The 14,771-nt window shown below is 40.3% G+C and overlaps 1 protein-coding gene across 8 annotated transcripts in view; it reads left to right on the top strand.

Annotated features, from left to right (window-relative positions):
* The window catches only part of NFIB (nuclear factor I B), a 227,361-nt gene that overhangs the window by 137,338 nt on the left and 75,252 nt on the right, over positions 1 to 14,771 (top strand). For all 8 annotated transcript variants that reach the window (XR_012159114.1, XM_073345413.1, XM_073345412.1 and 5 more), the window contains exons 4-6: positions 9,902 to 9,970; positions 12,340 to 12,460; positions 13,685 to 13,803. Coding sequence is in view for 7 of the 8 variants with exons in the window: in XM_073345413.1 (XP_073201514.1) it covers positions 9,902 to 9,970; positions 12,340 to 12,460; positions 13,685 to 13,803 (309 nt within the window). In the remaining variant the exon portion in view is untranslated. The remainder of the gene's footprint in view (positions 1 to 9,901; positions 9,971 to 12,339; positions 12,461 to 13,684; positions 13,804 to 14,771) is intronic.

The following is a 14,771-nucleotide window of genomic DNA, read 5'->3' as shown; positions in this document are numbered from 1 at the left end:
GTGTCATTCAATTAAAGTGAGTTTTCCCTTCTTAAAATTACAGCAGCATATTAAGGTTTTGTTGTGTGACCCCAACTATACTATGAATCCTGTCAGGTCAGGGGCCCAGTTACAATGTGAGGGTCAAGGGACTGGGTTACTACCTGGTTGTCCCCTGACCTTGTTACAACACAATTGCAGAGTGTAGTAAAAGCTCAGTCTTAACCACGTAACCAGGTCAGGGACAGCCATATTGTAATCCAATCCCCTGACTTCATTATATTTGTAATGTAGATAGGACCTGCTGCATTCAACTTCTGCAACTAACATTGGTGTAGTTAGCTGCTTCAGTATTTGCATCATTCCCTTCTCTCCTTCCCCGCTCCGCCATTGTCCTGTGAGAAACTCTGACTCCTTGTGAGAATGTTCATTCCTGTACTATACGAAAACACACTAATAAAAGAATCAGAAATAAGCAGTACAGTGTATTAATGTTATTTACCATGACCTATTTTACATAGTGTTATCAGGCTTATTTGGCAACACCCTTACTCACACTGAGTAATACCTTATACCACCAGTAGTCCCACTGAAATTAATGGGCTCCCTGGAGCAGTGAGGTACTACTCATGGTAAGGAATCTGGCCCTTAATGTTTATAAAGGGCTTTCAGATTCTCTGATGAAAGCAGCAATAGAAGTGGCAAGAATTGTTGAAATCATGCGAGCTGTAGAGATAGAAAAGACCTATTAGGCGATCCAGCATATTAGATTACCTATTTTATAAAATCAGTCCCTTCTGGGCTTCCTACAGCACATTTCCTGGTGTTGTGTGCAGTGTTTACAGAGGCTTGGGCTTTCTTCACTTCCCTTGAGAGTGACACCACAGCCTAACTGATCCCCTTACTGAGAAGTTTTCCAGATATTACCTTGCATTCCCCCTTTTAAAAAACACAAACGTGTCACGATATGACATATTTATGATTTTTATAAAAAAACATCTTTTTAATATATTGATTGGATCCCTACTTACTCTTTATGAATTGTTCAGCATCAGAATGGTTTAAATGAAAAAATATGGTGTTTCGTGATTCCAGGAAGTAATTTTAGATTTTGGTATTAGACAGTATACAACAGAGTATAAACAGGCATTCTATTCATAAAAGTATAATTAAATCAAAAGACACTAAAAGGCCTGGTTAAAGATTTGTAAAACCAGACATGACAGGTAAGCTTTGAAGTCATTTGAGAACTAGGCCTATATAGCACAAGTTAGTGCAAGAAGTAATGATTTTAAAATATATTTGCCTCAAAAAATTTGGATTTTTAAATCTTAATCATTTAAAAACTGGAATCAATATTTCAGCATTTGGATGTGTGTGAAGGTGACGAACTTTCTCAAAAGTTAGAGAAAACACATTGCCGTCAAGTACTGCATGTGTACAGGCTGTGTTAGGATCACTTGCTCAGATCCTGTTGCCCAAAGGTTGGTGCATACACCTCTTGGCCCTTTGCCCATTATCCACAATGGCTCAGTCTGATAATTGCAGTATTAAGTTTGGAAAAACTATTTCTCTGGAATGTCTTCTATGCAAAACAAGGTAATGAGAGAAGCCGGGTTTTCCACATCTCCCACATAAAATAAAAGGAAAGAAAAAAAAAATCCAGCAAACTGGTTTAAATTTATGGAAGTATTTCTTTTGACTGACCCACTGATTACAACAAAATACATTTCTGGCAGGCAGATTCTTTCTTTGTACTAGAGTCAAATTTAAAAAATAATGATAATTAATAAAATGTAATTCTACAGAGGACGTTATCTCTCAAGCAAAGTGAAGGTTTAGTAATGACATGTTCATATCAGGTTTAAACAGCAAAGACTGACATTTGTTACTGTGGACATCAAAAGAGATATTAAATATTTTAAGGAGGAATGGGAAGGTGTTATGATAGGTTCTATACATGAGCAATTCAGAAAAAATTAACAAGAATCTTAATTTAAATATCTTTACTGTGTTAATGCAGGCTGTGCTTCAGCGATTATTTAATTTAAAATAACCCCATATTGTATGGAGTATAACTGTATATCTTTTTCTTGCATACAAGATTATAATGGAAATAAGAACAGTAAGTGCTATTCTGTAGGGAGATCAGAATTCCAGGGTGAAAGGTGGTATTTTACACTATTAAAATAAAAAGTTCTCCAATGTTCAAGTGCTGCATATTGCATTTTTCTTCTATCATATCACTGTCTGGAGTTCTCCTCTTCCAGTTCCATCTGACACCCTCTCCAGTCCAGGTTTTGCTGCTTGCGCTCCACTGAAACAGCTTTCATAAAGTGTCCAATGACCTGTTCCTAGCTAAAGCTCAAAACCATCCTCATCCTCCTTAGCCTGTCAGCCACCTTTGACACAGTTGAGCATGCTCTTCTTGAAGTCTTGTTTTCCCTTGGCTTCATGACTCTGTTCTCCTTTGACTTCTCTATTCACTTCCTCAGTATGTCCTTTAGACTAGAGAACCCTCCTCATCTGCTCTCCAGATTTCTGAGCAGGTTCCACAGGACCTTGGTCCCGTTCTCTTCTCCCTCCCCACTTTGTCTGGGTACTCTCCTCCACAAACATAAATTCAACTACCATCTCCATGCTGACGACTTATATATATCTGTCTCTCTGCTCCAGACCCATCTCCTTCTTTCCAAACTAATATCATGGTCTGTAACTTTGTCATCCTGCTTGTGGCTGTCTAGCTGTCAGCTCAAGGTCAACATGACTAAAACAGACCTGATTTTTCCTTCCAAGCCCACGCTGCTACTTCCTTGCTGTGAAAAGACCCACTCAGGGCCCTGAGGAGGAAGGGACAGATGCTGGTTATTGTGAATTTGGGAAACACTGTGGCCAGTCCCAGTCGGGGAGGAATTATGAGCCCTTCTTCTTTCCCTAGTCCTCTCAGGGGAAAGTGGTGGAGGCCTCTTCCTGACTGAGCCAGGAGCATGGGGGCAATGCATCTGCATGAGTTGCATAGACAAGCTCATAACCTGGGCATCATCTTTGACTTAGAACCTCTCTCTAGGTCCTTGCATATATGTCAAATCTTGCCAATTCTTTCTGCATAAAGTCTCTAAGATACGGTCTTTCCTATCTGTCCACACAGATAAAACTTTCATCCACGCTCTCATCATCTTGCATCTTGATTGGTATAATACCCTTCTCTCTGGCCTTGACAGATCCAGTCGTGACCTGCTCATATCCATTCAGAATGCTGCTGGAAAGTTGTTTTCCTACCCTGTCGCTCTGACCATGTCATCTCCCTCTTTACATCCCCCCTTCTCTCTCACATCAAACATAAGCTGCCTTCACTTTTAGTGCCCTTTATGGCCTGTTTCCGCCCTAGCTATCAACTCTCATTTGCTATCTAGATGTTAACCTCACCTCTAGTCAGCCCATTATGACAGGCTCCACTGTTCACTTGTCACATTCTCAGATAACACTGTCATTCTTTCTCCCAGACTCACTCTCCCACTTGGGAGGAGCTTCCCATAAACATCCACAAAACTAATGCATTATCCTCTCTCAAAACCCTCCTTTCGTCTGATGCCTACAAAAAAACCTAGACAATGATTAGGCTCCTGGTGCGCTGAGACCACTGCTTATCATGCTGACCAATATTGTCTTATTGTTTACTTGTACTCCCCTGTCTTTCTGTCTGTATCGATATGTTGTCTCTTGTCTTATAGTTAGATTGTAAGCTCCTTGGGGCAGATACTATCTTTTTGTTGTGTGTTTGTACAGCATCTGACTGGTGGATGTTGGTCCGTGACTAATACAAACCCTGCAGTAATGCAAGTAGTGCTAATATTTATAGTGCCTGCTTCTGCAGCAAATTAAAACAATTTAATAACACAAAATATTTTTGAATCTCGTATCTGGAAGCTAAGAACTGTTCTATAACATATCCACAGTGGATTTACTTCCTAACTAGTTAAATCCACTGAACTCTACTGGTACTGGAATTAAACAAACTGTGCTTATTTTTCCTATACTCAGAGGCACCATTGGAATCCACCTTGCGTGCTAGAACATAATGCTTGGAGTGGAGTATGAAACCTAATGTAACACAGTGCCTGTAAAATCAAATATTTAGTATGGCTTTGTTTTACCGCCACGCTTTTTACAATATTTTATGTCTTATTAAATAGAGAAATTTCAGTCTGTTTTTTAAGTTGCTTCAGGGGGCTAAAATCTTTGTTTTATTTCAGTTTCTTAGTGCCAGGCAAAGTGTGTATGTGTAATTATTTTCAGCTTGCTGAGGATTTAAGCTTACTAGCCGGGGTGGAAGATAGCTGGGTTGTCACTTTGCAATGTAGGGGCTTGATTTGTGCCTTTATGGACAACTCTCTGTAAAGGGTGGTGAGTCTCTGTGCCACTGAATCACAATTCCTTCTCTGCTCTTGCCTCACTTGCAGAGGGAAGTAATCTGATGTTGCCCCTTACCCATAGCAGATTACTCCCTTCCACCTTCCCTTTGTGCTGAGTCAGTGTATTGTGATGTGTGGAGTCAAGACTCTGCCTATTCCTTGCTCTCTCTTTACCCACTCTCTGCTCAGTGCATGTTGCTTAAAATGTAGTGCAAAGCATGGAGGTGAGTTTGTGATGTGGCAGCTAAAGAACCAGCTGCCTTAGGGTTTGTCTTTATTGCAGTGTTCACTCAAGTTATCTCCGCTCAAGTTAGCCTTGCTTGAGTGAGAGCAGCCACACTGCAAAACAGCTCCTCAGCCGCACACAATGTTTGGATTAGCGGCAGAGAGGAGCTGAATCCCCACTGCGTTCCTAGCTTGAGCGTCAGCAACACTCAGACTTTAACCTACACCTCCTGACAGGCCAAGTGGGCTTGAATTTAAAGCACCACTTGAGCTAGAGATTTTTGTGTGTGCCTGGGAGTCAGATTAGGGACAACACTTGAGTTGTACCTTCCTCTACACCAGTGGTCTCCAAACTTTTTTGATCGCACACCCCTATCAGTAAAAATTTTTTGAGCACGCACCCCCAATATATGTATATTTATTTATGTATAAATTATATACATGTACTACTGTACTAATATATTGTGTAAATTATAAAACACACAAAAAATAGAAATTAAAAAATGATGGGCTAAAGATGAAATAAACAATTTTTTAAAATATTTTTTTCTTTTAACGGTACAAAAAACCTTTATGCTCACTAAAAAAAATATTATTATTAATAATATTTTTAGTGAGAGGAATGTGATTGAATATGCTTTATTATTTCTGAAAATCTTGGTTTAACACTTTGTGAAACAGAGGGCGCTCAGGGTGGGGTGCGGGGTCTGGGAGGGAGTTAGGGTGTGGGAGGGCGCTCAGGGCTGGGGCGCGGGAGGAAGCTCAGGGCTGGGGCAGGCAGGAGGTGCAGAGCACTTACCTGGGGCAGCTCCTGTTTGGTGCAGGGGGTGTGCAGGTGCCTCTGGGCAGCACAGCACCACCCCCGTGGCCACGATTCTGGGAGCTGCCCCCCCCGGCAGGCAGGGCCACCCAGAATGGAGGGGCTTCAGGGCCCTGGGCTAAGGGGGCCCCGGGGCCCTGGCCTGAAGGGGAAAGTGCCGCTTCTTTCTGGCCGCTGGCTGCGCGGCTGCCCCTGCTCCTCCACGGGCCAGAGGACTCAGGGCCGCCCCCCCCCTTTTTTTTCCTCCGGTGGTGCTCCTCCTGCCGCGCCGCTCTTTCACGCTGGCGGTGCTCCTCCTGCTGTGCCCTCCAAACGATTGTCTTGTGCACCCCCTGCTTTGGAGACCACTGCTCTATACTGCAGGGAAGACAAGCCCTTAGCAGAGCATTAGCAGAGTCATAAACCTTATGTGGCTGAACTGCTGAAACATGAGACAAAGTCACGGTATGTTAATACGAATTACGGAAGCAAATCTAAGTTGCCATGTTCCTTTTGAAAGACTGTAGCAAAGTGGATGAGAGTTGGGTTTTTTCCCCAGCTCTGCCTGAAATGATCTTTTGCGTTTTATGAGTTCCAGTATGAGACCTTGGCTCAGAATAAAGGCTGTGAAGGGAAGAAAAATATTAACAGGAGTCAGTGGTGGATCCGGGACCCAGGACTCGTGATCTCTTGACTTGATAGCATGAGAACCAAAGCTTGCCACATCATTGCAAGAGGTCCAAAATCATATTACAGTAAAAATACAGATGTTGGCAACACTGCTTTCTGTCCCTCTGTGCCTGAAACTGAGATGTGGGGAGGCTGGGAAGGGAGTGGGAGAAGGTGTATTTCCCCTTATCCTCCTGACCAACTTTGTAGGGCTGGACCGCAGTCTGGCCCTTTTGGGGATTAAAAGGTTGTCTACTGTTTTCTGAACTTGATTTTAACATGTTGCCAATCAACTTTCTGTCTAGGGAGAAACAAACAAAGGATGTTTCTCTCACTTTTGTTAGACCTTCTTTCTCTTCCTCAATTCACTCGACACTTTCTAAGAAAAAAGGAAGCAGGAAAAGGAAAGAGAGGCTGGGGAGGGAAAGACGGCAAATGTTGGAACATTTTGTGTACCCTTTGTCCAAGTTGCCCATTGTAATATTAAAAAGGAAAGTGGGAGAGAAAGGAAATTATTTACTCTCTATCACAGAGGGAAATAAGGATTTGAGAGGATACTCCCTCCTTTCCTTCCAACAGAAACTAAAGAGGGTAGGATGCGGGCAGAAGATGAACGAGAGAATGCCTCCTCCTCCTAAGCAGTCAGTGATGAGTAGCGCCCTACCAAATTCACAGTCCATTTTGGTCAATTTTACGGTTTTAGGATTTAAAAAATAATAAATTTCATTAGTTCAGCTATTTAAATCTGAAATGTCATGGTGTTGTAATTGTAAGGGTCCTGACCAAAAATAAGTTGTGGAGGGGTCAGCAGGTTATTGGAGGGGTATTCTGGTACCTCTACCCTTACTTCTGCACTGCTGCTGATGGTGGAACTGCCTTCAGAGCTGGGCAGCGAAAGAGTGGTGGCTGCTGGCCGGGAGCCCAGCTTTGAAGGCAGAGCTGCTGCCAGCAGCAGTACAGAAGTAAGGATGGCATGGTATGGTATTGTCACCCTTACTTCTGCGCTGCTGCCTACAGAGCTGGGCCCTCAGTCAGCAGCTGCCGCTCTCTGGCCGCCCAGCTCTGAAGGTCACAGCGTACAAGTAAGGGTGGCATGGCATGGTGTTGCCACCCTTACTTCTGCACTGCTGCTGATGGGGCGCTGCCTTCAGAGCTGGGCGCCCAGCCAACAGCCGCCGCTCTCCAGCCGCCCAGCTCTGAAGGCAGCACAGAAGTCAGGGTGGCAATACCACAAACCCCCTAAAATATCCTTGTGACCCCCCTGCAACTCCCTTTTGGGTCAGGACCCCCAGTTTAAGAAACACTGGTCTCCCCCTGTAAATCTGTATAGTATAAGGTAAAAGCACACAAAAGGGATTTCACAGTGGGAGACCAGATTTCACAGATTTCATGATGCATTTTTCATGGCCGTGAATTTGGTAGGGCCCTCGTGATGAGTAAGATGACAAAAATACTTTCCCTCTAGCATTCAGGGGAGTGGGAGAAGCTCGGAAGGAGCAGGGAAACAGAGAGGAGCTGTCAGAAGAGAAAAGGGGGAGAATGGGGGGTAGAAGGAAGTAGCTTGGCAAGAAGGAAAGACCTACAGGGCTGTTTCGTCACATATGGCAATAAAGAGATGCAGGGACGTATATTGATGTAACTTGAGAATTGAAACATCATGACAGTGTTAGGGAATGCTTGGTGCGTGGCTGTGTATTCCAATGATACTCACTGACAATGGGTCTTCAGCTCTGAAGTTTGAGATTGATTGGTCCATGTATCTTTACCATTTGAAATTAATTTCCTTTAAAGTGTGGCTATATGCTGTTTTTCACCCTGGCTAGTAGGTGTAACAAATAGTATAGCAAAGATGATAGGCCTACATAATACAGTTTGAGCTCAGTTGGATGTGTTAATTCTTCTCAGCTTGCCCTGTGAAGTGCACTCTTTACACGTGCAATGGTTAACTATTTGGTTGCCCTTACGTAAGCCAGAATAGAGTTCAGCTGTCTTTCAGAGCTAGCAGGAGTCAAAGTTCCCCAAAGCCAATGGGTCATCAGACTGATGAGGGTAACGCATGTCAATTTCATAGGCAGTATTATGCAAGGGGAGTGATGAGGCCAGCATCTAATCTGACCACCTTTGACTGCCCTAACCTGATGGATCAGGCACCCATTTTGAGGCTGGGTTTACTAGAGGTGGCTTTTCAGTGTGAAATCAAGGAAGATTCAAACCTGTAACCTCTAGGATTGTAGTCAACATGTTAACCACTCAGCCACTGCTAGCAGGAGTAAAAAGTAGTAAAAGCTTCCCAGCCCTAAAAGAAAAATAAGCACCATTACTGCAAATGCACCCAGGGAGTAAAGTGTGCCACTTTTACAGTTACTTTCCTGACTTTAGCAGCACTTTAATGTATTGCTAACTTACCTGAAGGTGGAAAGTACTAGGTTCCTATAAGATATATTAACGGAGAGTTGTCAACTCTTATCACATTACACACATTCCAGATAATTTGATCGCCACCAACTATGATCTGCAATGGATACATTTAAAAGTTGGTTTTTAAAATTTTACTGTTATGTAAGATATTGACTGTGTTAGTGGTATTATCCATGGTAAACATAGGGAATGCTGCTAATACCTTACCTACTGGGAAAATTTTTTTTAGGAGCACTCACTTATATATGCTGTTGGCTTTATACAGTGCCATATAGAATGTGAATGATGATGATGTATGTAAAATTTAAAAAACATCTGGGGCAAAATACATTTTTTAATTGAAAAGGGAGAACAGGTTCTTTTGTATAGACTATATTAAGCAGTACAGAGTAAAATGTAAGGTATTCTCCCTCTGTGCACAGGCATAATTCCTAATAATGTTAACGGGAGCTACATACATGTTACAAGTGGATTATGACCTTCTGTAAATCTAATGACAAGCTTGAGGGGTTGCATCTGTACCTCCAAAGGCTGTGATCCCATGTGATCTCAACCTAAGCAGGGTGAGCCTGGTTAGTACTTGGATAGAAGACTTCCAAAGAAAACCTTGGTTTCTTGATTCTACATCTTGTAGCTTCATCACATGGGTGGTGCTAATTTGAGTTTGATATTAGCTGTTGTTTCACTGCATCATTTCCTGTCATGACCACATTTCAGTGGTGGGGAGAGAGAATCATCTCCCTCTCTCTCTCTCTCTCTGCATATAAACAGATATATAGAAGCCAAAATTTTCAAACATGGGTGCCTAAAGTTAGACTGTTAAATATGTGGTTTTGACCTCTAGATAAATACCTAACAAACCCAACAGATTTCACATTGGCCACAGAGCAGCTAAAAGGCCCTGCTCCCATTTGAGTCAAGAGCAAAACTCACATTGATTTCAAAGGGGAAGAATCAGGTCCTAAAGTTTGTAGTCACGGCCATCTTGGTCTAGATTCCAAACCAAAAACTTACCCAGCAGAGATAGATAGTTTAATGTCTCATTACCAAATTGCCTGATCCAACAGAAAGTGTTCCAGTCTCTTCTTATTTTGATACTGTCAGTCAAATAGAAAAGAACAATGAAAGGAGGTTATTATATACTTTCCCCAGTTGGTTAACTATAATTTCAATATATTGGTTGTTAATTTCCATTGATATGTTGAGGAATCTCTTGTATGGAATCTCAATTTTGCATACAACAGTCTGGATTTCAACTCTCATCCCATCCTGTGAACTGCTATCATCATGTTTTGGCCTAATTTTTGGACTTTTCTTTGTTGATTCTGCTATTAGATGGTGTATATATTTTTGTCTTTCTAAGTAAGGTAATTGACAACAGTATTATGATCTTTTTCAGGGTACCTTGAGGATAGTTTTGTAAAATCTGGAGTCTTCAATGTGTCAGAACTTGTAAGAGTGTCCAGAAGTAAGTTAACACACTGTATTTAATGATTTTACACATGCAAAAAGCCTAATCCATGGTCCACTGAAGTCAATTGAAGGCTCTCCTTTCGCTGTAATGGAGTTTGCTTCGGGCCCTAAGACAAGAAGAAAATGCTTTTAAATTTGTGCATGATGTCACAGTGTATCTTGCATACATTTATAATAAAACAGGTAAAAGGCTTTGTTTCTTTTTTCAAATTCTGAATCAAGCATCTTATTAAGAACTTAAATCTATTTGCTGTGCATGGCTCAATGAAGTGATCTCAATAAAATTACCATAGATAAGGAAACAAGTTATTTCATGCACTTGCAACTTTTCCCCATCATTCTATCCTCTGTACATCTTTGGAATTCTGCTAAACCATCAGATGTCTCTTTTCTTTTACTTTGCTCCAATCTCATGACTTTGAAGGACAGTTACATCATAGCAAGAATAGGGAGTATAACTAATTGAATGTAGACCATGGTAGTCTCTGTCAGAGTCTCTCTCTCTCTCTCTCTCTCTCTCTCTCTCTGTGTCACATACATACGAATTCATAGAAAATCTTAATATGGTATAAGAATAATCTATAATCCAGATATTGTTTTTATTTACTCCTGGTTTTGGTATACTTCCTTCTTGTAATTTAATGTAAATTCTGTTCATTTCTTTCTGTTTAAGAATTCATTTGGAAAGGAGTGAACAAAAAATATGAATTCAGAACTTGTTTAGAAACAACAGTGATGAATATGGAGTTTTTAACTAAAACTACCGTGGTTGAATGTTCCAGGAAGGTCTTTTCCATACTCCAGATGAAGACTCTGGGACAACCAAAGATGAGAGAGAACCTCCCCAAACTGTCTGCTGCAAATTTTACGTTAGTGCTAGTTCGCGCTAGGATAGGACACCCTGTGAGTTTTAATTAGTTCAGCAAAGCTAAAGACCTGATTCTGACCTCACATCTCTGTAAATCAAGACTAATTTATATAAAGTCAGTTTAAGTACCCCACCAAAAGACTGATGTGAGATGAGGTGTGCATGGAACATATTCAATAAAATTGCTCATTATTTATCTTAGCACTGAGTTTTGGGACCAAATTGTGTGCATAACTCCCACTGACATCAACTGTTATTTAAATAAGAAAAGGCGGACTTGCGGCACCTTAGAGACTAACAAATTTATTTGAGCATAAGCTTTCGTGCATCCGATGAAGTGAGCTGTCGCTCACGAAAGCTGATGCTCAAATAAATTTGTTAGTCTCTAAGGTGCCACAAGTACTCCTTTTCTTTTTGCGAATACAGATTAACACAGCTGCTATTCTGAAACCAATTTAAATAAGAGTTACTCATGTGTATCTGAGTGCACTTTATTCCCCGTGTATTAAGGCAAATGCACTTTTTATGCCCATCCAAGTTAGTCATGTGCAACACTGAATGTTCTTTCAAAAATTGGGGATTTGCATATGTGAAATACAGATTTCACATGCTCATGAGGTGTGTTGTCTGAGCAACTCAGACACACACAGTTTTAATCATTTGGTCATATCTAAAAAAAATCAAGATTATGTTGTTGCCAAATCCTCTGCTTCTCAGTGTTACTCATAATGCCCTCCTAATAATAAATTTAAAAGTATGTGGTTTCTGTGGGACTTCATCCCCTGTGTTTGTTTAACCTCAAGCCACAACAAAAGTATGCTGTAATTGTTAGAAAAGTTCAAACCTTCAGATAAGTTATACAACAGTCAATTATTTTTTAAGTTAAAATGCTCAGTGCACAGACAGTACACAAAGGTAAAGATAAGAGTGTACACAAAACAATATCTTTCATCATAGGCGAAAGCAAATTTACCAGTGCAATGCTCTCTCCGTATAAAGCTATTTCTGGCATGAATAGGCGACCAGGGATGTTCATGCTAGGGTGACCAGATGTCCCAATTTTATAGGGACAGTCCCAATTTTTGGGTCTTTTTCTTATATAGGCTCCAATTACCCTCTACCCCCAGTCCCAGTTTTTCACATTTGGTGTCTGGTCATCTAGTTCACGCCCTTTTACAACATGTTCAGTTTTGTATCTCCATCTTTCTCACTTTTTCCCATTCATGATTTCCACATTATCTATGATAAAACAATAATATACAGTAATAAAACTGCATATATGTTCAGAAATTTTTTTGGGGGGAAGGCAGAGGGAGCAGTTAATTTGTTTTTAAGGTATGTAAACACGAACAGAACTTGACTGTACTTGATTTCTTCAATAGGCAGAAAACTAGTTATACATTTAATAATGTCAAGATTTTTTAAATGTTAAAATTGAAAGAATGGTCAAAAATTTAGAGATTAGTTTAGACTCTTCTTAATAATGTATTCTTCAGCGCCTATTACCCAGGGAACTGGAGTGAACTTCCCGATTGGAGAGCTTCCGAGCCAGCCATACTACCATGATATGAATTCGGGTGTAAATCTACAGAGGTCACTGTCCTCTCCACCAAGCAGGTAAATATATTCTTAAAAGAGTAAATATTAGTGTTTGGCAAAAATATTGGTTGTCTGGATATGTGAAGTCAGGGTTCATGATATGGGAAAAGCAATTCAATAATATTGTAAAGAAAGTGTAATATTGTATAAGCTCTTGTTGCTTTTATAAATTTGAGTATGTATATTTTTATAAATTATATGTAGATAATAAACTCATGGTGTAAGAATATCTTCCTGTAAATGGGAAGAGTGTTACAAATGATACCACTCCACTCTAGTTTTTGAAACTACTTTCTAGTAGTCTAAAAGAGGAAGCCACATTCTAGTGGTCTATTAGAAGAACAGAAATGTGTTTTAAAACTGCTCAGTTATACACAGAGATTTTACACTTGCAGGAAGAAGGGGTACATTTAACACTACTGACTGACTCAGGCAGAACAGTTATAGCTCTGTGGATGAAATAATTACCGACAAGGTTATTATTATTTCACAGTATTGTCAAAATATTATCCAACCTTCATACCTGGTTTCCCATCTTCCTTTGGAAATTTGCTTATTCTGAGAAGTTTCAGAATGCGTTGATAAGAAGAAACTTGTCTTCTCTGACTAGATTGAAGTGAAGTGAATTTCTTTGAATGATGGAGTTTGAAATGCAGACCTTTCATTTTAAATTAAACAAATGAAAAATTAAAAGACTGTGTTTCAGGGCAGGCCTCACTGAAAAGTAACTCGGTACACTGAACTGGTGGGGTGGGTAAAGTAAGCTTTCCTTCTACTAGCATATTCTGAGCTGTTGAAGTTTTACCTGGCTGACCTTATCTGGGGCGCAGAAACACTCCTCCATTACTTTTCTTTGCCTGAAATGAATTATATATAGAATTTAACATTCTAGTGACGTGACCCTTTTACAGCAGGTTGCAGGTTTTTGATGTTTGGCCACGGTCTTAAATGCCGCCAGACTTAGAAAGTGCAGAGATTGAAAATTCTCCCCATAGTGGGTTTTTTGTGTATTATGCTCACATGCCAACTATATAATGTAAATATTTTTCTACAATGCACACACCATTGTTTAAGAACACACCTGTGTGACCTATGCTTGAGGTCAGGCTTAACATTTGTTTTCATGGTTTTTCTTTTAATTGCTCTCAGTGTTGAAAAAATTGCTTACATCCTTATAGCCTCTGCAGTACCAATGCTAACGGCATGTAAGTCTTACTACCAACACCTTTGTTATTTCAACAGCAAGAGACCCAAAACTATTTCCATAGATGAAAATATGGAGCCAAGCCCAACCGGAGACTTTTACCCCTCTCCAAATTCACCAGCTGCTGGGAGTCGGACATGGCATGAAAGAGATCAAGGTGAGTAACATGAGGACCATTTTACGCCAAAGGGTTCAAACATACGCCAGAAATATAGATTTTCCACTCTCCGTTTGCATAATTGCAATATGATGACACTTAAAAAGGGGGCGGGAATAAATCTTAGCTGTTCTTTACAACAATTTTTTTGAGTGTTTCGAAACAAATGTATCTTTAAAAAACCCTAAATCAAGTATCATGAACAATCACATAATCATCATTTTTCCACACAGTCAATTGTATTATTATTATTATGAAAACATTTATTACACATGAAGTATTCTTTGAAAACCTAATTTATATTGTGTACACGGTGTGAAACGTAATAACTCCATTCCAACAGGATTTGAACATTATCTTTAGTTTTTAGCTGAGTAAAACTGAAGTGTTGCCACACTTTGGTTGGGCCAATATTACGTTACTAAGGCTCAGTTTCTGCACTGGGATTCTGCATTAAGGCAGACCCTTGTATCTGGGCACAGTCCCATTATCTTTTATGGAATTCTGTTTGAGCTCAGGGTCCATGCTAACGAATTCTGATGTAGCATTAGTGTCTTTGTATTCTGATATGTGTTGCAATATTTTGTCAGGGTACTAGATCCCAATGATAGTATTTTGTTAGAGAGGGAAATAACTGACCATGGAGCGAATTTAATATATTTGTTAACTGTTGTCACCTTGGTCTTCACATTAATGCCAAGATAGAAATCCCTCCCATGTGTCATGTGTTATGATATTCCCAGTATATGGATTGTAAATGTTTTATTCATCATGTTGTTCAAAGGATTCTATGCTTGATGCTTGTCAGCCCTGTGCAGTTCTTCAGACACATCCATGCACTATGGAGCACAGCTTGTAAAGTCAGAATAAAGAGCCAGACATGTAATTCCTTCTTTAGCTCCCACTCCTGATATTTAGCTCCCTCTACCTCAGTCCTTTGCCCATCAGTCCACTCCAACCTCTCCATT

Source organism: Lepidochelys kempii, chromosome 5 (genome assembly GCF_965140265.1).
Source record: "Lepidochelys kempii isolate rLepKem1 chromosome 5, rLepKem1.hap2, whole genome shotgun sequence".
Lineage (NCBI taxonomy): Eukaryota > Metazoa > Chordata > Testudines > Cheloniidae > Lepidochelys > Lepidochelys kempii.
The sequence above is the reverse complement of the archived record's forward strand: the minus strand, read 5'-3'. Positions and strand labels throughout refer to the sequence as shown.